Below are 22,561 nucleotides of genomic sequence, written 5' to 3' on the forward strand. Positions count from 1 at the left end.
TATTTATGCTTCTGTTCCTATAAAAATAGTATTCTCAATTCTTACTGTAGATGTTTGTTGATAAGTCTAGATTTGAAAGTTGACAGAGAACCTCACCTTTTGATCTTGAACTATGGCCAGGCCTTAACTCTGGGTGATAAGATTACAGAGAATGTCTCTTTTCTTCTTGGTGTTTTCTGTATTTTCTATTTCTTCGCTAATGCATTTATATTAATTTAATACTAAAGGAAAGTGAATACATCTTCAAAATAGGAAAAATAACAAATTTCTGACCTTCCGTGTATAGATTTTAAGGGGAGAAAGACTTCCCTTTTTGAACGAGTTTCCTGGTGACATTTTCTTTTTGTGCTCTATCTCATATATCTGAGAGGCTTACACATAGTAATTACATGAGAAACAGGTGCAGTTGAATATATAAAAGTAATAATAACGATAATTATGGTGACGACGGTTACCACTGTGTTTTGCCGTATGCTGCTGTTCTAAACTCTGTAGGGATCATCATATTTAATCCTCGTAAGACCCCTGGAGGCAGGTGCTACTATCCTCACTTTACAGGTGAGGAACTCAAGTGATAGAAAGTGAAGTAACTTTCCTGGTTAGAACATCGTTTATGCCCTGTCTTCTCAACACGCCTTTTATTTATTTTTTTAATATTTTTTATTTATTTGACAGAGAGAGAGAGACATCGAGAGAGGGAACACAAGCAGGGGCAGAGAGAGAGGGAGAAGCAGGCTTCCTGCTGAGCCGGGAGCCCGATGCAGGGCTCGATCCCAGGACCCTGGGATCATGACCTGAGCTGAAGGCAGATGCTTAACGAACGACTGAGCCACCCAGGCGCCCCTCAACACAACTTTTAGATCTGGCCTTGCTGTAGCATCTGTCCTCTGCAGCAGGAATTTGACCTCCCCGTAGCGATCACTTAAGCTTTTACTTCTGTCCTGAGGCTTCTCTGTCTCTGTTCCATGGAAGCCCGTTGTACCATCTGGCACCTGCACAGATCTCAGAGTTCAAGGACACTTTCTGGAGCAACTCTTGACTAGTGGGGGTTGAGAGCTGGTGGACAAGATTTTGTTATACAGTCCTCAACCATGTTCTGCTTGTTCGTTGGCGCGGGATTGGGGGGGTGGGTTCCAAGGGGAATTAAGCCTCAATTGCCCACAGCAGTCACTAATTTAGTGCCTGCCCTTGATTGGCTTTTTTTTTCTTCCCCCAGTTTACTCATTCTAGGCCCTGACTCCCATTCCGTGGAATTGTTTTCCAAAATAAATGATCTGTATATATATAAAGTATGTCTCAGGTCCTGCTTTATGGGAGAACCTAAACTAAGACATTGCCCCAAGATTTACTCAGCTGTTAAATTGTGCCACCCAGGTGGGAGAATATTCATTCTCTGTAAAATAATAATAACCACCCAGAACCAGGATATAAATACCTAAATCTTTTTAAATGGGTGTGTGTGTATGGCGAAGGAGTTTACACACACACCCCGGTAGGCTTGGGAGTGGAATAAGTACACCAAAGTTTAATGGATTTTTAGATTTTTTTCCCTCTTACTTATGCATATTGTCTAATTTTGCTAAAGTGGCAGTATGTCACTTACGTCATAGATGGAGAGCAGGATGGCAAACTGATCTATGCTGATTTATTCTCACGGAACGCTCATGTTCTTCTAGCCACGGACATGCTTGAGTGAATGTGGACTAACTACTCCCCCACAGCCTTACTGTCAGGCTATCATAGACCCAGACACAGGCCGACTTCTTAAATAAGCATTCATTAGCAGGCGAGCATGAGACGGTCGGTGCAACCTGCTCTGGAGGCTGATGATGCCCCAGCCTCTGCCAACTCAGGTACTGCAGCTGCCCCCTAAGTGAAAGTTTCACTGGAGGAAGGCGGGAGAACATTCTAGATCTGTTGGTCTCAACCCTGAGCAGGCAGGAGAGTCTCCTGGAGGGCTGGCTAAATCACAGTTTGCTGGGCCCTGCTCCAGAGCTTCTGATTCAGTGCGGAGCCCACTTTGAGATCAGTGTGATCTAGAGGCAGGATTTTGTTGCTCTCTCCAATAAAACTGGCATTGGGCAGCCAGCGATTCCCTAAATGGCTGGACACGGGACCATTTGGAGAGTTAGTCTAGAGTCCAGAGCATCAACCATTGGGGTGTAGACTACCAGACACTCTAGATTCTTTTACCTAAAAGGCATGAGGGTGGAGAATGTCTCTAAGTGGTTTTAGAGAATATCATTAATGCCGTCAATGAAAAGCCATTTCTCATCATCCTTACGCCAGTTAGCAAAGCCTGCTGCATTGCTGGAGCTCCGGAAAAGTGAAGCCACATGGAGAGCTGGCAAGTGGCCTTCCAAACACAGTGCTAGCTGACCACCCCTGTGGGGTGGATTCCTGGGTAGGGCAGCGAGGTGCTAACATAAATGAACACTACACCTAATAGCAGGAGTCCAAGCTGAACATTTTTTTAAAAAGATTTTATTTATTTATTTGACAGAGAGAGACACAGCAAGAGAGGGAACACAAGTAGGGGGAGTGGGAGAGGGAGAAGCCGGCTTCCCAGGGAGCAGGGAGCCCGATGCGGAGCTCAATCCCAGGACCTTGGGATCATGACCTGAGCTGAAGGCGGCCGCCTAACGACTGAGCCACCCAGGCGCCCCCAAGCTGAACATTTTAAAGTGCAGACAGCGTTAAGGGGAAGGAAAGGTCATTAACAAATCAATGGGCATGTGTTTGATCCCCTAGACGGAGCCTGAGATCATAGAAGAAACCAACATTGACAGAGTGAATGAGCCCCGGGGCTACGGCAGGTCAAGGCAGGTGAAGGGCCACTCGGAGACGTCCACACTGAGCTCCCAGCCATCCATCGACGAGGTCCGGCAGCAGATGCACATGCTGCTGGAGGAGGCCTTCAGCCTGGCGTCCGCGGGCCACGCAGGCCAGGGCCGGCACCAGGAAGCCTATGGCTCAGCACAGCACCTGCCCTACTCGGAGGTGGTGACCAGTGCTCCGGGGACCATGACGCGGCCCAGGGCAGGAGTGCAGTGGGTGCCCACCTATCGCCCAGAAATGTACCAGTACAGTCTGCCTCGGCCGGTAAGTCAGATGTCCCACCCACCTGCCACCAGAAGGTCAGCTCTGCCCAGCGTGTTCCCAAAGGGGGTTCTCAGGGCAGGGACTTCTAGGGATAAACCACCTGGGGATTTGGAGACAAACTCTTCTGGGCTCTCATCCCATCCTCCACCCATGATCCAAGCCTAAACCCAGGGGCACAAACACACAGGAAGCCCTTACATCAAACCGTAATACACTGTAGAATGAATTTCCTTTCGACTACCCCTCCTGTAAAGGCTTGACCTCATTCTTCATGCTCTGGTGGTTTCCTGCACTTCCAAGTGCGAGGACCCATTTTAAATGTCAGAACACATTGCAGAGCTGCGTATTAGGGGGCCATGGGCCTGGTGGTTCAGAGCAGAGGCTCTGGAGGCGGGTGGTTTGACTCTGAGTCCCTGTTCCCTGACTCACTAGCCTTGGAGACATCACTTAAATTCTCTACAGGTGAAATCAACAAGAAAAATAACCCACTTCCTAGGGTTGTTGTAAAGATTAAACAAGTCGATCTATCTGAGGCACTTAGAAGAATGCCAGGCACACAGTAAATGCTACAACAATGTTAGTCGTGCCTACTTCATTTGCTGGTAAGTGCGCTTCAGGATCGGAGAAAGCATCCAGTGACTGAAAGCTTCCATGATTTAAACAAGAATTTTAATTAGTGTGCATTTCACTCATTACCAGAACATCTACAGATACCTTTTTAAAAAGATGGATAAACCGTGGACCATAATAAATGATGCATTGTGCGTGTATAGATTTTACCCTCGTAATAGTCTACGCCCTATCCCCGAGGGTTACTCATTAATAGAGCTTTATAAGTTGTCATTGTGATGTATAATAACATAACAAAAGCCAACAGTTGTTGTTTTACTTTTATTAGGTATTGATCATGTATATGTGTATGCTCTTGATCATGCTAGCTCATTTATTTAGTCCTTACTACAAGTAAGGACCACTGAGGCAGGTACTAGTTTTATCCCTATTTTACAGGTGAAGGAACTGAGGTTACACACGTGTTCAGGTCCCACAGCCAGGAAGGGGCACCGCTGGGACCCAGAGCCAGGGATCGGCACCAGGGCTCGTATTCTTAACCAGCATGCTGTTCTCCCTTGTGCAATGTTACAATACCTCTTCATCCATATTATTTCTTTCATCTGCAGGAGACTAATTGGGACACCTATGGGCTGGTGGACCCTCGTGATAATTTCATGCCCCTACCCTCCACGGTCCATACCACACAGGCACTTAATAAATTGCTGCTATGCTGTACGACCACATATTGTTCTCCTTTGCTCCAGATTCCCGCTTCTCCTCCAAGTCACTGAGATGTCTCCCCTTGACCCTGCTCCTCATCCCCTCTATCAGTTCCCTCTCTTTGATTGTCAGCGTCTAGCTTTAACCTTTCCCATTGGCTAAGCTTTAGCAAGAGAGACTGAAGTTTATTTCAAACAGAACCTCGAGGATGGGGTGGCTGTGTGGGGGGGGGACCATCATCTGCAAGCATTTGTCCTTAGGTTGGCAGGTGCAGAATTTCTATCTTGTCTGTTCACTCCACGGGGATCAGCTCTTGGGAATTTGACTCACACTGATTAGGCTCCCAACAACTGTTTTATTAAGGATTCGAACTTAGCAACCCACAGTGAGAAATTGGCTGACCACATGGGCCAGAATACTTATGCTTGCTGGTCAGTGTGATCTTTCATTAAGTAAAAGCCAAGCTGAGGAAAGTAAAACATTGTCAGAAGGAGAGCTAGTTATTATTGGAGCTATCTTCTTCTCCATCTGTGATAGGCAAACCTGGAGAGTACAGACAATGAAGGACAAAGGGTAAACACCAGCCATCTTTTTTACATCCCATTTTCTGAGGTATGGGTAGAATACAATGCAAAATTCTTAAAATAGTCTTTAAGCTAAAATAGAAGACTTTGGGGCGATGCCCAGATCTCAGGAATCTGAGTCTGTCTCCACCATCAGGGAAGTTTGCTGGACATGTTCAAGAAGCACCACCTTCCAAAAGGGTGTCAGCAACTGTGGGGCCACCACCAGCCATGCTCCCATCAGCTGGAGTCCCAAACATCCTTTTCTCAGAAAGAGAAAAATTCTCACCAAGCCTTACAAATCCATCACCTTTAAAAGACTTTCCTTTGGCCATCATGTTACAGTTGGCACAATTATAGTTTTCTAATTGTCCATTAAATCGGTACCCACCCTTATGGGAGAAGAAGGGGTTTTTCTTACTGAGATTTAGAAAATGCCCGGATCTTATCACATTTATACGCAGCTCTTAAGTGTCTGTCCCCTGGGAAGAGTCACCTGTATCTGTTCTGTATTGATTCATACTGACTTCAGTTTCGTTGGCTCATCCTTCTTGACCTCCATACATTGACCTCATCCCTGGACTTGCCCTCAGCCCGGAGTAGAAGGGCACACAGCGGCTGAATGACTGTAGCCAGTGGCTGCAACTCTGAGCCTCGGATTCCTTGGCCATGAAACAGTGGTGATAAGAGGTCTTCAGTGAGGATGAAGTGGGCATTCATGGAAAATGTTTAGCGCAGTCCTGCACCTGGGGAGCACCCGCTACTTGTTTGCTGATATTAATCAGAGGGCTTCCGATGAAGCTCAGCACCTCAAATTGCTCAATCAATGGTAGTCATCATTGTAAAAATATTCTGCCCTTTTCGCTGAATTCCACTAGTTATATTCCTTCTCCTGACAGTTCTGGGACTACATCTTTTCCTCCTCATGCTCTGTTGAATTCCTTTAAGAGCATGCTCCGGGTGCCCCAACTGAGGGTCCCAGAGAAGCTTCACTTCTGTTGAAAGATGATTCTCAACAGCTGGACCCCTCTGGCTGGAGGCCAGACTCTGGGGATCCATAGAGAGATCCGATTTCAGAGAGAAAAATTTAAACAACCAGGAGGAGTCTTCCAACCGCTGATGGAATCCATGTCCATCCATGGTGCTTCAATTTAACAAAACTATCTAAAAATTTCATTGTGGGACCTATGAAAACCTAGATCATTCTGTTCGTTATAATTTGGGGTTGGCAGTGGTGCCAAGAAGGGCAGCAACATCAGCATTCTAGGCTTGAAAAACAAGGCCACCGAAAACTGGGAAAGAGCTGAGAAATAACACAGCAGAGAGATGGGCCATCAAACCAGAACACTATCAAAGGCAGTTCTCTTGTTATGAAGGCTTCCTCTTTTTTGCCAACACATGTGGTCCCTATTTTCATAAAAGGAAAAAATAGCTAACAATACACAGTAGAAATAATGATTCTTAACCCGAGTTCTTTGCCGAGCCCCCTTGTGCTATGATAATGTCGAAATCAATAGAAAAGGTGGTGATTGAGAATGATAACTATGATTACTTTTCAGCTTCCCAAAAGGAAGCACTTGGAGCTCCGCCGGAGGATAATTGGAAGCTGGTGGTTTTCAATGAGCTAGGCCAGGCTGATGCCATTTATATCACGGCAGCCTGGGACTTCCGCACTGCAGTTTGGGGGACTCTTGATCATATTTCACCCCAGAATCTGTGATGAGATTGGACTTGACACCTAAAGACTGATCCAGTTTTACCAGCAGCCCTAATGAGTCTGTGTCAAGTGGAATGAAAACATCCTTCAGCCTTCCTGTTGGTGTCAGAGGAGGGGATTCAGAGAAAGGTAGTAGAGTTAAAACAGCCTCCCCACTAGAGGCTTTCCAGGGGCAACTAACAGTAATAATTATAACAACATCAACAGTGGCCATCTATTGAGTTCCCATTATGTATTGGACACGAAGCTAAGTGCTGTGTAGACATTATTTCTTCTAATCTAACTAGCATTCTATGAGATCCATATTATTATCCCCATATACTCAGTGAGGAAACTGAGGCTCAGAGAACTGAAGAAACATGCCCAAGGTCACACAGTTATCAAGGCTAGGCACAGGGTTAGAGCCTAGAGCTGCCTGACTTCAAAGCCCACACACTTTCCACCCTTTGGCCCAGTGAGCCTTGGGGATGTCCCCCAGGCTTTGAGGAGACTCAGATCTCCAGAACGTCATAGTGTGATTTCCTCATAAGGAAGCTGACCCTGAGGGGATTTTGTCCATTCCTATCACTGCCGCTTATAAGCGAGACACCTCTATTAGGATGAAATCGAGAATTTCACGGCTTTTCTTTTTTCCTGTTCTCCCCTCAAAATCAAAACAAAACCCCTGTTGATGAGATCGGCAGACCTGTCAGATACGAGTCTGCAAACACCACAACACTTGGGTTCAGGAAATAATTACGTTTCTTATGTTTCTCCAAATCCGATTTGCATCTGTTCTGAGCTCCCGTCTGGTCAGGTGGGTGGGAAATTCAATGTCAGTTTTTATTGGGCCCTCTCCGCCTCTGGGTGCTCCAAAATCATGGGTGGCTTGAGGCGGTCGGAACACCGGGAGCGGGTCTGTCCCTGGCACTGTTGGTGGGGCACTGTCTAACTCTTGGGAGTCCTTGAGGCAGGTCACACTGTCACATGTCCTACAGCCTTGGTGTGGGGGTCTTTGCCTCTGGACTGCCCTGAGGAAGCCCCCTTGAAAACCAGCTAAGTACCCAACACCCTGCAACAGCATACCCCTCGAAGCTTAGAAAAATCACTCAAGTGAGTAAAAACCATAGTTTATGGGGCGCCTGGGTGGCTCAGTCGTTAAGCGTCTGCCTTCGGCTCAGGTCATGATCCCGGGGTCCTGGGATCGAGCCCCGCATCGGGCTCCCTGCTCGGCGGGAAGCCTGCTTCTCCCTCTCCCACTCCTGCTGCTTGTGTTCCCTCTCCCGCTGTGTCTCTCTCTCTCTGTCAAATAAATAAAATCTTTAAAAAAAAAAAAAAAATAAAAAAAAAAAAAATAAAAATAAAAATAAAAACCATAGTTTATCCAGGAAGGCTGCATGGGAAGGGAGAAAGGGAAGTATAGGTGATGAAGTCTGAAAAATACTTAGCCCACAAAACTCAGGGAGTGCAGGACATACACCTTTCTTTATTTTTCTCTTCTCCATGTGCCAAAGGCTCAGTTTCAGTTCAGGGTCTCCCTTTCTACCCGTGGGTTGAGCTGTTGCAGGGTCCTACATGGTGCAAAGCATGGTGAAGGGGTGGGAAGTAGGCATCAGAATCTGGTTTCGGTTTGTCCTCATCTAACTACTCTGGCTGGTGTCCCTGAGAAGTCCTTATTTCCATCTAATCTCCAGCTGTTAGTCCAGGAGGAGCACAGCTGGATCCTGAGACTCCTGTTTGCAAGCTCTGTCCAGACCCCTCTCCTCTCCCTGCCATGCTTGAGTATGCTCATTCTCCCTGTCTCTCTCTGTCCCCCTCTATCACACACACACACACACACACACACACACACACACACACACACACACACACACACACACACACACACACACACACACACACCCTATCCCTCTCCCCTCTCTAGCATCTTCCTCATATTAGCCTCTCCCTCCCTTTCCCCGAGAGCGAGGCAGGACCCAGAGCCCCTTCTCCAGACCCATCAGCACCTAAGCCCTCTGGCTTCCCTCCCACTCTCCTAACCCAAGGGTGTTCACCTCATCTAGGGGCAGAATGGTCTAAATGTACCTCTCTTCTTCCAAATCTCTTCTTTCAGCATCAACTTTAGGCCTTGAGTGCTTTAGCACTTAGGTTTTTGATATTCAAAATCCTAAATTCAATAGTTTTGGCTCTCGAAACTCCAATGAGAACTGGCTCTTGGGCCATCCTCAGTGGTTGTGGCTATGGTCTTCCTTCCCTGGGCCAGGAAGGTGGGATACCCTTGCTGCTTGGCATAGGGGAAAGGCCCTGGATTCCAGGAATTGTGGGGAGAAAAAAGTGTTGATTGCTACAAACACTATATGAAAAGATTACCCTGTCTCAGAAGGAAGTGATTTTACTTATGGAGGACGTACTGTGTGCCAGATGTTAACATTAACATATAAAATGAGTCTTTCAGGGGCGCCTGGGCGGCTCAGTCATTAAGCGTCTGCCTTCAGCTCAGGTCATGATCCCAGGGTCCTGGGATTGAGCCCCGCATCGGGCTCCCTGCTCAGTAGGGAACCTGCTTCTCCCTCTCCCTCCTGCTTGTGGTCCCTCTCTCACTGTCTCTCTCTCTGTCAAATAAATAAAAATTTAAAAATCTTAAAAATAAATAAATAAAATGAGTCTCTCAAACAGCCTTTGGCATGGGGGGTCTAATACTGTTAACCACCATCACCTGGTGAGAAAGTAGGCACAGACAAGGCAAGTTGCCCAAAGTCAAGCAGCTGGTAAGGATCAAGCCAGGATTCAACCCTGGTTTTGTCTGATTTCAAACCCATGCCCTCTGTACCACACCGCCCTTAGCTCAGGATTGCAAGACAGCGCTCTCAACTGGCTATGGGATTTTGGACAAGTCAGTTTACCTCTCTGGGCTTTAGTATCCCTTGGTTAAGGTAAGGGGTATGGTCTCTGTGTCTCCTGCTCTCTTTCTAGCTTGAAACTTTTATGAGTCCCGAGGCCTTGGAAGCCTTAGAATGTGACTCTGTCAGTAGCTCATGGTGAACTGACAGATGAAGATAAGCCCTGGGTTTTCACCATGGGATTAGTCTTCAATTGCCAAGTCCTCTGTGTTCAACTAAAGAACTATCCTTCTGGGAGACTTTACTTCCTACACCAGCATGTAAAGCTATTTATAGGCACATGTGGACACCTGTTTTGCCTGGAGCAGTATTTTAAGTGTCAGCACAATGCTCCCTTATTAGCGGGTATGGAGAGATTGCTGCATCCACTCTGACCTGGGGCTGGCTTGCTGGTACTGGATAAAAGCCTCCAATGAGGGTGGGCTGACTGTGGCCTGTCAGTCCTCCTTCCCCCACCAGTACAAAGCCTGAGACCCTCTGACCTGTCCCTCCAGCTGCAGGCTGCCCCTTTGACCTGTCATCCCTATTGTGCTCCTCTTGAGGTTGATCTTGACCACATTCGTCCTTCTGGATGGATGCACATGCACAAGGAGGGGCCAGCACACAGTGGGTCTTATCTGGGCTCACTCTCTACTAGGATTTCTAGAGAGGTTGGCCTTGAGCCACTCCCATCACCTCCCAAAGGACATCACGACTGAAACTTTGAGCAGACTATGTAGTCACCTTTTCCCCTTCTACTCTGACTACCAAACTTCTAAGCCCCAAGAGTGGCCTAGTCTAGTCACATTCAGGCTCCTTCCACCCAAGAGACCTCAGGCCTGTTTACAAAAACTGCCTTCTGTTCTGAGTCTCTGATCTCCTTCCTAGCCAGAGGGCAGGGATCCCAAAAGATGGTGTCCTTGGGTGCCAGGCTGGGTCCACTGTCATGGAACAGGGAACTTGGAACCAGGCAACAGTTCTGAGGAATAGCTTCCAGTGAAATTCCAGTCACAACGCAGCCAGCAAGAAGCCAAGTTTCCAGACACGGAACACGAGAAACCAGAATGTGAGGGCTTAGAAGTCTGGGGAACCTGCACAGAGGGAGGGAGGGAGACACCAGGAGAGGTCATTCTCTCAGCCCCCGAGCACAGGGCATGGGCTCTACTTTTTATGTGACCCCTGTGTCCCCTGAGGATATAGCCCAAAGGCAGCTGTCTGATCTCCTGTTCAGTCTTGCTCGTATCTGGAAAGATCTTCCAAAGAAAGGAATTCTCTTGGTACTTATCAAAAGTTCAGAATTTTTAATCCATTCTTTGGTGAAGTGCTACAGGACAGACACAGGCATAAAAAAGGCTTTTTCTTGGCTGGAAAACTGTGTTGAGCATAGAATAAGGCTTCCAGGGATCAGGGATAAAAATAGGTCGTCTGTCTCCTCTACCGAGTATCGTGAGAGAGGCCAGAAGAGGGAAGAGGGGCTATAAATCCCTTTCTCTGTTTTGGGAAAGGCATGTCCTTATTTGATGGTTTATTGATAATAACGGAGTACAAGCTGGAAGGACATCCAAGATTATGATTTCAAACTCTCTGCAAAATCTTAGAGTTCAGGGAGGTCCCAGGTTGTCATCATGCTGGTAAGTGAAGGATCAAATTCACCAGCACCAACCCCCCCCCAACTTCAACCAGAGAAGCTCTGCTTTAATCTGGTTATGTGTTCAGGTTATGTCATAATGATTTCATGGCTATAGAAAAGTTTGCTTGGAAGCCCATGAGCTACTCCAATGCTTTATTTCACAAGGAAAATGAAAACCAAACAAGCAAAAAATGAGGAGCAGAGAGACTGAATGACATGCCTACAGAAAGTGAACGGCTGAATCAAGATGAGAATTTGGGTCTCCCGACTCTGATTCACTCAACATTCATTGAGCAAATACTTATTCAGCACTATTAGGTGCAAAGCATTTTGCTTCATAAGGTCGGGGTAACATGGTTGCTGAAACCCAAGAAGTTTAGGATCTAGTGGAGCTTCAGAGTTTGGTTCCCTGAATATGACCTTAGCATACATTGTTGATTAATGCTCAAAAAATGAAAATGCAGCATGGTAATGTAGCTTTCCAAATTGATTCAGCCAGTACCGCTAGATCTGGGCAAATGTTTTCTTTCATTCTTGTTCTGGAAAGTTAGCATTGCTGATACACTCCTAGGCTGACAGTTATTTTCTTTGAGCACTTTGCATTCCATGGTCTTCTAGGTGATGTTGAGAAGTCCAACGTCAATCTAAATGTCCTCCCTTTGGGGCGCCTGGGTGGCTCAGTTCGTTAAGCAACTGCCTTCGGCTCAGGTCATGATCCTGGAGTCCCGGGATCAAGCCCCACATGGGGCTCCCTGCTCAGCGGGGAGTCTGCTTCTCCCTCTGATCCTCCCCCTCTCATGCTCTCTCTCTCTCTCTCTCTCATTCTCTCTCTCAAATAAATAAATAAAATCTTAAAAAAAAAATAAATGTCATCCCTTTGTAGATGATATGCCTTTTATCTCTGGCTGCTTTTAAGATGTTCTCTTTGCTTCAGGAGTCTACCATTCCAGTACAATGTATCTAGGTTTGTGTTTTATTTATCCTGCTTGGGATACATTGTACTCCCTGAACTTAGTAATTCATTGATTTTATCCAATTCTGGAAAATTCTTAGTCATTGCTTCTTTAAATATGGCCTCTCTTCTTCTCTGGGACTTTGGGACTTTGATTAGCTGCATGTTAGACCCTCTTACTCTGCCCTCCATATTTTTTTACTGCTCTTTTATATTTTCTATCTCCTTATCTCCTTGGTAATTTCTTTAATTTCATTTTCTAGTTTGTTAATTTTCTCTTCATCTGTGGCACATCAATTACTTTTTGAGTGTTGAGTGTTTTCTTTCAGTAATTACAGCCCACTCAACACTCAACAGCCCCCTGTTCCCCTAGAGCCCCAGTTAATATATCTCTGATGTTGAGTGTTTTCTTTCAGTAATTACATTTCACCTCTAAAAGATCTATTTGTTCTTTTTCAAATCTTCCTGATCACTCCTGAGAGTATCTCTGGTCATTTATTTGTTACAAACATTTTTTACCTTTCTGTTTTCTGTTTCGTACCTAGAAATTTTAAACTCTTACGTCCTTAAAGATGTAAATCTGTTGTTTGGTTTTTTTCCTCCTGATTTTCACCTATGTTTTCTGGTCTTTGATTATGAGCTCCTGTTTGCTTATCTTAATCTGTGCCATTCCTGAGAACCTGGGTTAGGGAGATCACCGCCAAAGAGGACTTACAATGGCTCCTGCCTGAGCCTGGGAGCACAACCAGCCTCCCTCCGTGCAAGGGACTAATGTCAGCCCCTTGCAGGTTGGTTGTATCTCAGTTCCACTTGCCCGCCCCTTCCCCCACTTGCCTGTCCCAAGGCTTGATCTCTTAATCGTTTGCCAACATGGTGCTTGACTTCCAGGCAACCCCACCTTTCATATTTGCATACTTCTATTTCTATCTTTGGTTTCAGCTCATGGTTTTGTTTAAGTTTGCTGAGATGCATGCGGGGCCGGGGGGGGGGGGGGGGCGGGGGGGAGGGGGTATGGGTAGGGTCTTTGAGGTTTCCCTTACATCTTGCAATTCCCGAAGTGCATTAAGATGTATGTTTCATCTAGGATCTAGTTGTTAGCTCATGGGTCGGCCCTTTCGAGTATGTAGTCTGCCATAATGCTGCAGGGCAGAAGACCTCATTCAGTTCAAAGAACCCTATTTATGGATTCCCACCGCTGCTCTTTTTGTCCTGATGCCTTCAGGCTTAAAGACTTGTCAGCTTGTTCCTCCAGAGATCTAGCAGGCATGATACCTAAAGAAAAAGATGAATGAGAAGCACAAGTTAAGCTTTGTCTTCCCAGAGAGCATTTCTAGATTGTCTCCTGCTAAAGGAGGCTGTGGCCTGGCTCTCTGATCCTGTCTATCTCTGACTGTTTTCCTTTTATCTCCTCACGTGTTGATCAAAGTCTTCACTTTTGTGATAGTTCCAATCCTTTATCTTTGAACAGTGCTTTATAGATTGTGAAATGCTTACACCGACTTGCCTGATCCCCTTAGCCCCCCTTGGTGCAAGGCATCCTTGTTCCCATTTTAGAAGAGGACAGCGAGGCCCAGAGAGTCCACCTAACTTGCTTAGGGACATAAAGTCTATTTATCAGCAAACTAGGACCTCCACTCTTACTTCCTGACTCTAAACCCCTTGCTTTCCCCCATTAAACGTGCTTTCTTTGAGTGAGAAAGTAAAATGCAATCAATGATTCACCGTTGCAGGCACGAGGATACAGCTGACAATAAAGCCCCTGCCCTCATTACACTCTAGCTGGTGGCAGATAATAAATAAGCAATGATATAATACCAGAGAGTGACAATTGCTATGGCAAAAAATAAAGCAGAATATGGAGATAGATTAACTGGGGCTCTAGGGGAACAGGGGGCTGGCTGAACGAGACGGAGGGAAGAACCACGGGCAGAACTGGGAGACAGGGTCCAAGGGAGAAGCAGTAGCATGTACCAAAGCCAGAGGCAGGAAAGCACTAGATCAGCGGAAGGACTCCGTGACTAAGGTGGCCCAAGCACAGGGGAGCATGGCAGAGATGACATAGAAGAGGGGGCTGGAGGACAGAAGGAAGAACAAAGGGCAGAGTTGGAGGAAGGAAGGAAAATCTGACCTGGAAGCCTGCTTTCCTTTTTTTTTTTTAAAGATTTTATTTATTTTTTTGAGAGAGAACACAGGGCGGGGGTGTGGGGGCAAGGGGCGAGGGGCAGAGGGACAAACAGACACCCCACTGAGCACATAGCCTGACACAGGGCTGGATCCCAGGACCCCAAGATCACGACCCAAGCCAAAGTCAGGCACTTAACCAACGGAGCCACCCAGGCTCCCCCTACTTTCCTTTTCAGTAAGAACCTGTGTGTTGATCGACACTGCGTTTTAACACATCCTCCTCTCTTGCTTGTCTCTTTCACAGGCATACAGGTTTTCCCAGCTTCCTGAAATGGTCATGGGCTCTCCCCCTCCACCTGTCCCTCCCCGGACTGGCCCCGTGGCTGTTACTTCTCTCAGGCGGTAACACATTGCTTTCTTGGCTTGTTTGGAGTGTCTGGAAAGGATTCGGTCCCGTGTACTCTGACCCGACGGTTTTCCTTCATGCCCGCCCCATTTCAGGGTGCATCCCCGGTACCGAGAACCATGTGTCTGGGGGGCCCCGAGTGCCATGAAGGAAGTGGGAGCACAGAGAGGGTTGACCAACTTTCTTATCATTTGAAATGGAAAGTTCTACAGGACTTGAAGAACCCCAAGGGCAAGCAACCCATACCCCGAAAGCCTCATACCCTGACCTTCAACATCTGAAAATTATTCCAGCTAAGTCCACTACAACGGCCACCTCCAGTCTGGGCAGCTTCTGGCACCTGTGTGTGGGCCCAGAAGTCCCTTTGTCGTTTCGGGGTAGTGTCCAAGAAGCTAGGGAGTGGCATGTCTGGGCACCCACCCTAACTCCTGACTCCGAAGACAGGAGGCTGAGAGCACATGAACTCAGATATGTATAAAGAGATGAACTCAGAAAGCTATAAGTCAGACATGATAAAGGTACTGTCTTTGTTCTGTAATGGTATGACAAGCCCGTGTTTTAAATAAAGGTAGGCGAGAAATACAAAATCCATGAGCACTGGGAGATGCTGGAATAGGCATCAGGTCCAGGATTAAAGAAGCGACCGTGCCCTGGAATAGGGATAGGCCAGTGCCCTGGCCCTCCTACCCCAGCCTCCCCTCTCAACATGCTAGCCACACTCTCCCTGGGGACCACAGGTCTGACCTTTGTGAAAATGGTGAAGAAAAATGAGTTCCCCCCAGAAATGACCCTGCCTTCATTTCCAGTGGTCTGGAACACCGAGCTGTGTGTAGACACCAGCTCCTGACTGCAGTCGAGCTCAGGGTGGGGTGGGAAGCTGCAGACCAGGGTTCCAGCCTAACCTGCTGTGTAACCCTAGGCAAATTGCCTCAACTTACTGGCCCCCATTTCCTTATCTGTAAAATGAAGGCAAGGGCCTAACTGATCACGGAGATTCATCCAAGGGGGCTGAGTGTATGGGGCAGAACCCAGGAATTTTCCTGGGAAGGGTTCCCTAAACTAGGAGCAGATGCCTGGAATAGTATGTGGGAAGCCAGGGATAAGGGGGAGAGCAACCAGGAGAAAGAGGGGAGGGAGCGAGAAAGGAAGGGAGACCCCACACTACCGAGCCTCCAGCACCCACCCTGAAGTTGAGTCAAATCATCACGACCTCTGAGCAATAGTGGGGGGCTTTAATTACTCCTGAGAGTTCTAATGCAAGGAGCTTCGCAGCAGTCATTTGTAGCCGATTTGCTAAGGGCCAGTGTCAGTTTCTTTCTTCTCTCAACCATCCGTCCCCTCCCATGCCTTGCACGGTGTCTGCCATCTTGCCAGATATCAGCAGGTCACTGCTTCCCATTTAGACCCGAAGGATTAGAGCAGGGAGGAGCCTTGGAGAGGGGGTCATCTGCCCCTTTTGTTTCTCAGATGGGGAAACTGAGGTTCGGCAGGGGGAGGAAGCTAGAACCCAGATGTCTGTCTCTTGCTGTGGCTCTGTTCTGTTCTTCACAGTGACAGACACTCCGCTGCTCAGAGGGTGGCCATATGGGCTGGCAGCCTGCCACCTGCTGTGGCTGCCTTTGCCTCCTTCCATTTTAATTTTAGGAGAGCCTGAAGTTCCCTGTGAGGGGGAGGACAGAGACTGGCTAAAGCACCCTCTATTAGAGGGGGAGGCTGGCCGCCGTGGCGCCCAGGCAGCCCTCTTCTTACGGCTTTCTGAGCACTGAGTGGAAATAGGATGTGTGTAATGGGCTGGATTCTCGGCTTGCCTGTGGGTCCCCCCGCAAAAAAAAACAAGTGCCTGTCATTCATAACGCCTAGAAAGTGCTAGGCTCCTGCTTCCTGGAGCCCCCCGAGCTTCCCGAGAGTCTTGAGCTTCTTGAGGCCAGAATCAGCAGCGACAGCAGGGAACGTGGTCCTCTGGGCCCTCGCGAGTCACCAGCCCCGGTGCCGGGGGGGGGGGGGGGGGGGGGGGGGGGGGCGGCCGCCACTCCAGACGGAGCCTTCTCATTGGCTGCTGCTGATGTCATCCCCTCCCAGGCCGACCATCCCCGGCTAATACCCAGCGCTAATGGCCTGGCTTATTTTTATGCGGAAATTAAGTGGGCTACTCCCCAGAGACACAAGAGCCACTCTCGGGGGAACACTGACCTTGAATATCTAAAAATGACTCCAGCTCGGGCCGCCACGACGGCCGCTCCAGGTCTCGGCGCGCCGGCCTCCTTTGTGAGTCAGGGGCAAATCCAGGCCCGAGGACCCCACCCTCGTGGGGCTTGGAGGCCGCCGCGGCTCCCAGAGGCGACCCCCCCCCCCCCGAGGTGACAGGCGGCGGGAACTTCTGGGTGGCGGTGCGGCGGCGGCGGGCGTGGGGAGCGGCTAACGCAGCCCCTCTGCGCCCCCCAGGTCCACCTCGGACGTGGGCAGCAAGACCAGGATGGCCGAGTCCGCGGGGCCCGAGCCCGCCCAGCTGCACGACAGCGCCTCCTTCGCGCAGGTGTCCCGAGGCCCCGTGTCCGTGGCGCAGTTGGATCAGTCGGCTTTAAATTACTCAGGTGGGCAAGAGGAGAAACGCCTGAGAAAGGCCGGCGCTGCACCCCAGCCCCACCCGGGTGCTGTGTGTGCTCTTTGCACTGCCCACCCCCCACATTCCCACTCGCCACCTGCTACCTGCCATCCTCAGCAATGGAGGCAGCTGTTACGTCTGACTTCAGTAGCCCTGGCTACAAGAGCTACTGCTCTATTTCTTTGAAAAATCTGAAACGTGACAAAATAGGAAGATATGTGTTACAGTCAGGGTAGCTGTTAACATTTGCCAGACTTCAGGGTTTCTTTTTAATTTATATTGATCTTTAAAGCATTACAGAGAGAACTGTCCAGCCCTATCTCATTCCCCTTCTTCCCAGAGGTAATCCCAATCCTTAAATTGAGGGTGTTAACTTTTTTGCTACATATGTATGTATATGCAATAGTGTATATTAATGCTGTTGGTATTTTACATGTACACAAGTGACATCAAAGTATGCCTTTCCTTCCGCATTTGTTTTCTTGACTCAGCCTTGTGTTCAAGATGGGTAGGTACATGTAGATCTAGTTCATTTGTTTCAACTGCCATATGGTATTCAAAGATATGATAGGCCACAGTTTATCCTTTCCCCTAAGAAGGGACATGTGGGTTGTTTCCAATATTTTGCTATTACAGACAGTGCTGAAATGAACATCAAGGTTTATCCATGCCCTAATTGGTTTTTTGAGTCTGTTCAAAGCATACCTTTTAGGCGAAAACTGCAAACACCCGGTTGCTAACACTTACTAAAGCATTCACTGTCTCCAGAAATTCCATCAGTGGAATCCATTCCTTTTGGTTCCTTTTCTTGCCTTTTTAAAAATACCTCTTCCCCATGGGAGAAAAAAATCTGGACACTGAGGTGTCCCTTCTTGCCAGTAGGTCAGGGGTGTTGGGATGGGGATGGGGGAATCGGCGAGGGGAGTTGGGCCATCATTTCTCTAGAAAACCAGGTCTGCATCATAGCAGATGACTGTGCAGGTGGGCAGGGCTGGGGCTGCAGGTGAAGATCTGCTCCACACCTCATTACCCCCTCCCCCCATGCCAGAGTTCCTCCATTTCCCAGCTTCCCCCAGCTTCGGCAAATGCCAACCCAAGGGGTAGGGTGCTGGTCTAATCTTCCCCATGCATCTCCTCCGTGCCAGGTAATACGGTGCCGGCAGTGTTTGCCATCCCAGCTGCCAACAGACCCGGCTTTACTGGCTACTTCATCCCAACGCCTCCCTCGTCCTACAGGAACCAGGCCTGGATGTCCTATGCAGGAGAGAATGAGCTCCCAAGCCAGTGGGCCGATTCGGTGAGACCCTTGCTGATTCCCTCACAATCTTACCTGCTGGACACACTTGAGGGAGAAAATGGATGAAAGGTTGAGACAGTGTTTTTTTTGTTGTTTTTTTTTTTTTAATCTCAGCCTGCTTCCCACCAACCAGGTGGCTAAGTTCAGCCATTTTAGAGGAGACAGTGTGGTCAGGTGGGATGTCTTTTGACAGAGGGACTTGAGATCTGCCTTCCAGTCAGGTTCAACCTCTTCCTAATGGGGTGACCTTAATCAAATAACTTTTTATTCTGTCATTTTTAGACTGTTTTCTATGTGCCAGACACCATGTTAGATGTTTTATATATATTATCTTATTTAATCTTCACAACAATCCTATCCGGTAGGTGTTATGATTCCCATGATGTGGAAACTAAGGCCTAGTCACGTGACCTGACTGCCTAAAGACACACAGCTATTGTACATGAAATACCAGAAAATATAGTTTTAGAAATTGAAGATTGAATTACTTTGCATGTAGATCCTAAGGCATTCTACTTGACTTCCAGCAAAGGACTATCTTGTCAGGATCCCCTGGTTCCATCCTCCATCGTAGGAATATATGGCACAGTGGGCCTGGCCTAGCCTACACCACAGAGAGGCAGCAACTAGTTGAACCTGGATAGTCACACCCAAACTTGCCGCTGAGTCACCTGTCAATGGTTGCTAAGTAAAAAAAATCAAGCAAACAAAAATAGCACAATGATGGCCTCTAGTGTGGGTTGCCCCCATCCATCTGTGAGACCATCCATCATGGATAAGAAAGGCAGGCTGTCTCCCAGGCTCAACCTGAAGGTTCCCTGGTGCCGTGTGTCATTTTAGGGTTTGGTCTCAACATTTGAAATATATCCTAGATTTAGCAAACATGTTGATGCCCAAGGCCTGGGTCATCTTTTCTCTCTGTCCAAACCCCTGGGGTCCATACTTTCTACCTCCACAGATTCAATTCAGCCTTGGTGTTGGTGTCTATTTTTATCATAATGATGACACATTTGAACACCACTAATGGGATAAAGCTATCCTATATATATTAATTTTCCTGATGATCAAAGCTTATCCTTTTAATTTTCCAAGCACTTAAAATATCTTGCATTAAAAAAATTCTGGAATGAATTATATCCTTTCCTCCTTCTTTAAAAGAGGAACATAATTTAATTTGTGTCTAACAAATGATTCAGCATCATCATTATGCCTTACTAGTAAAATGACATTTGTAAGATGGACTCTGATGGTAGGATTATTACCCCTATATCACACATCTCCCAACTACTGTAATTTTTGGAGTTACTACAAGGCTCAATATGGTTTTTCTTTTTTTGATCTTGCTCCCAGCCAGACCTTCTATTGCTGTCAGTGTCCCCACTTCCACAGATATACTCACCCTTAAATATACTTTTCCTAATGGACTGTTATCTGCAAATGAGGCATGTCTGAGTTCCTTAGAATTGTTTGTCAAGTTGGAGTAAATAAGCTTTAAGAGTAACTGTAGGGATTCCCTATTGTTAAGTCTACAGATCTTAATGTGAGACTTTACGGCATCTGTTTTGGTTGTTTGTGGGCATTTTTTTGCTTCCTTTGTCATGCTCGGCTATTTTAAGCAGCTGAAATCACTGGGTATGAGTTGATCATTTCAGAGCTTTCTTGACTCCATAATTCCACTTATAGTCTAAACATAATGTGTACTTTTCAGAAAGTAGATGATACTTAACTTGTGATAATTAGGCAGTAAACCTACAGCTTTGTCAGTTCACCCTCTGCATGGAAAGTTTCACTGGGTACTCTGCGGGAGTCAACGGAAGTATTTTCCCAAACTTTGGCCCTTGCCCTCAAGACACAGATGATAGCTTAGCCAGGCTTATGGCCACTTCCAGATGCTTTTGGATTCATATTGCCTTAAAGATGAAGGAACAGGAACCCAGCAAATCAAAACCCAACCTTCCTAACAGGATGATTTGACCATTCTGGGTCCATCCCTGTCAGTGTGAGGGGGAGTTAGTTTTCTATTAGTTGTTTTTAAGAGGAACATGTTTGCTGCAGCCTAAATGGGTCTTTCCTGGCGCCCAGTTACCACCTACAGTTAAGCAGGCTGGTGGGTCCATGCATGGAGCACAGTAGCCAGGAACCACAGCAGGGAGCACAGGGGATTCCTCACACGTGAAAGAAAGTGCAGGAAGCTCAGAGGGACCCGTTGTCAGCTTGAGAAAGTGGGGCAGGGATGGCGTCCACTTCTACATCCGTGCGAGAAGGAGAAAACCCCCACCATCATTTGGGGGTCTGACCTTCCTGATCCCAGGTATCCAGACATCAGGAGCTAGCTTAGACAAAATCACCTCAAAATCACCCCTTGACAAATGGGTTTCATCCTTGGTGCTGGATAGAGAAGGGTTGGGAGGGTTGTGTTGTGATCACTAGGTGGTGCCTGCCTTGGGCACTGCCTGGGGAAGCAGTGGTGTTTGCCAGCCCCGAATTTTGGCCAGCAAGATGTGATGGCTCCAGCCTGGATCTACTATTAGGGGAAAAAGAGTTTCTTAGAGGAGTGACTCCACTCCATGATCCCTTGCCTGTGCCAGCCACTGGCACCTGCACGCTTGACGCCACAGAGCTGAGGGGTCTCAAGAGTTGGATGCTAACTCTCAGCTCCAGCTGAATTGAAATGCAGGGAAGGGGGATATGACCGCTTCCCTCACAAACATATGGCACCATCTGGTCATCCTTCAGTGATTTTCAAACTGTGTTCCTCAGAACCCCAAGTTCTGAGAGACTCCCTACTGTGTACCATGCATAATTCTGGGTACTGGTACACGGTGATAGGCAAGCAAGACACCGTTCTGCCTTTAGGAAGTTGACGGCCCGAGACAGGTGATGATGTCATGGGCGATGACTGACTCTAGAGAAACTACTGGAAGCATCTTACAGGGAGCCCTTGGCTAATGTAGGGCAGGGGAGCGTGTCCTGAAGAAAGGACGTTTTGAGCTGAGACCTGATGGGTCGGTCCCCTGTCTGGGTCTTGGCTCTGTTTCCCCACAATCACTTGTGCATTCCCAGTGCTTGTGGACCAAGGACACAGACAGTTCGACTCTGGTTTTCCTCTAAGATGCAAGGGAAATATGTACAGCCCTTGTGTAGAAAGACCCACTATTAACACCTATTTGCCACTTTGTCTTTCTTTGCCAGGCCTTGGGAAATTAAAGCCTCAGCTTTTGGAACATCCATCCTATTATTTCTTCCCTCACTCGGGTCCTCGCAGGCCCTCACCTAGCCCATTGACATAGCCTCAGAACTCTCTCGACCTCCTGTAGTCTACCTCCAGAGTGTCCTTTCTAAAATACAGGCCCCTCCTCCACCTGACGCCCGCTGGTGGCTCCCAGGCCAGGTGTCAGGCATGCATCTCAGAATGCTGCATCCTCGGGAGGGCTTGTCAGAACATCTCAGGCAGGGAGTGGAGGGAGGCTGCATTCTTGCTGTACATTCGCCCACCCAAAATTTCTGACTCATCACCCAACCCCATCCTACCCCATCCTCACCAGGACCCAGACAAGTGTCTCTGTAAAGAACGGGAACCGTATTTCTGAGACGTGTGCCATAGAAAACTGAACTCTGCAGCCTGGCATTCGGTGGCTTTCTGATCCGGCCCTGCCTGTCTGTCTTCCCTGAGCTTCTCCCGCACCCTGTACATCCTCTCTGGTCAGACCAAACTCTTCGAAGATTCCTGAGTGCACCATCCTCCACGTACCCCCTGCCTCTGCCTTTGCTTTTCCCTCTGCTGGAACACCCCTCCCAACTTGCTTCCTGGCAACAGCCTATTCATCTTCCAGACCCAACTAAGCTGCGTCTCCCTGAAAGCCCCCTGACTCCCCACACGTGTCCCTTCCCCGCAGCACCCTGTGCCTTCGTTGTCCACAGGCACGCATCCCATAGGGATCCAGCTAACATTATGGGATATAAAGGCCTCTTGTGGGTTGCTCTGGAACAGCATCCCCACGTGTGGCACTGTTTCTGTGGGAAAGTTAATCCTGAATT

The 22,561-nt window shown here is 47.8% G+C and overlaps 1 protein-coding gene across 6 annotated transcripts in view; it reads left to right on the forward strand.

Annotated features, from left to right (window-relative positions):
- The window catches only part of KIAA1549L (KIAA1549 like), a 262,959-nt gene that overhangs the window by 235,780 nt on the left and 4,618 nt on the right, over window positions 1-22,561 (forward strand). For 4 of the 6 annotated variants that reach the window (XM_035722907.1, XM_035722906.1, XM_035722908.1 and 1 more), the window contains 4 exons: window positions 2,752-3,102; window positions 14,523-14,620; window positions 17,067-17,215; window positions 18,372-18,523. In XM_035722907.1, the coding sequence (XP_035578800.1) occupies window positions 2,752-3,102; window positions 14,523-14,620; window positions 17,067-17,215; window positions 18,372-18,523 (750 nt within the window). Of the gene's footprint in view, window positions 1-2,751; window positions 3,103-14,522; window positions 14,621-17,066; window positions 17,216-18,371; window positions 18,524-18,727; window positions 18,740-22,561 lie in introns of all 6 variants that reach the window. The other 2 variants (XM_035722910.1, XM_035722909.1) reach the window with 2 other exon arrangements.

This window comes from Zalophus californianus, chromosome 11, assembly GCF_009762305.2.
Source record: "Zalophus californianus isolate mZalCal1 chromosome 11, mZalCal1.pri.v2, whole genome shotgun sequence".
NCBI classification, from domain to species: domain Eukaryota; kingdom Metazoa; phylum Chordata; class Mammalia; order Carnivora; family Otariidae; genus Zalophus; species Zalophus californianus.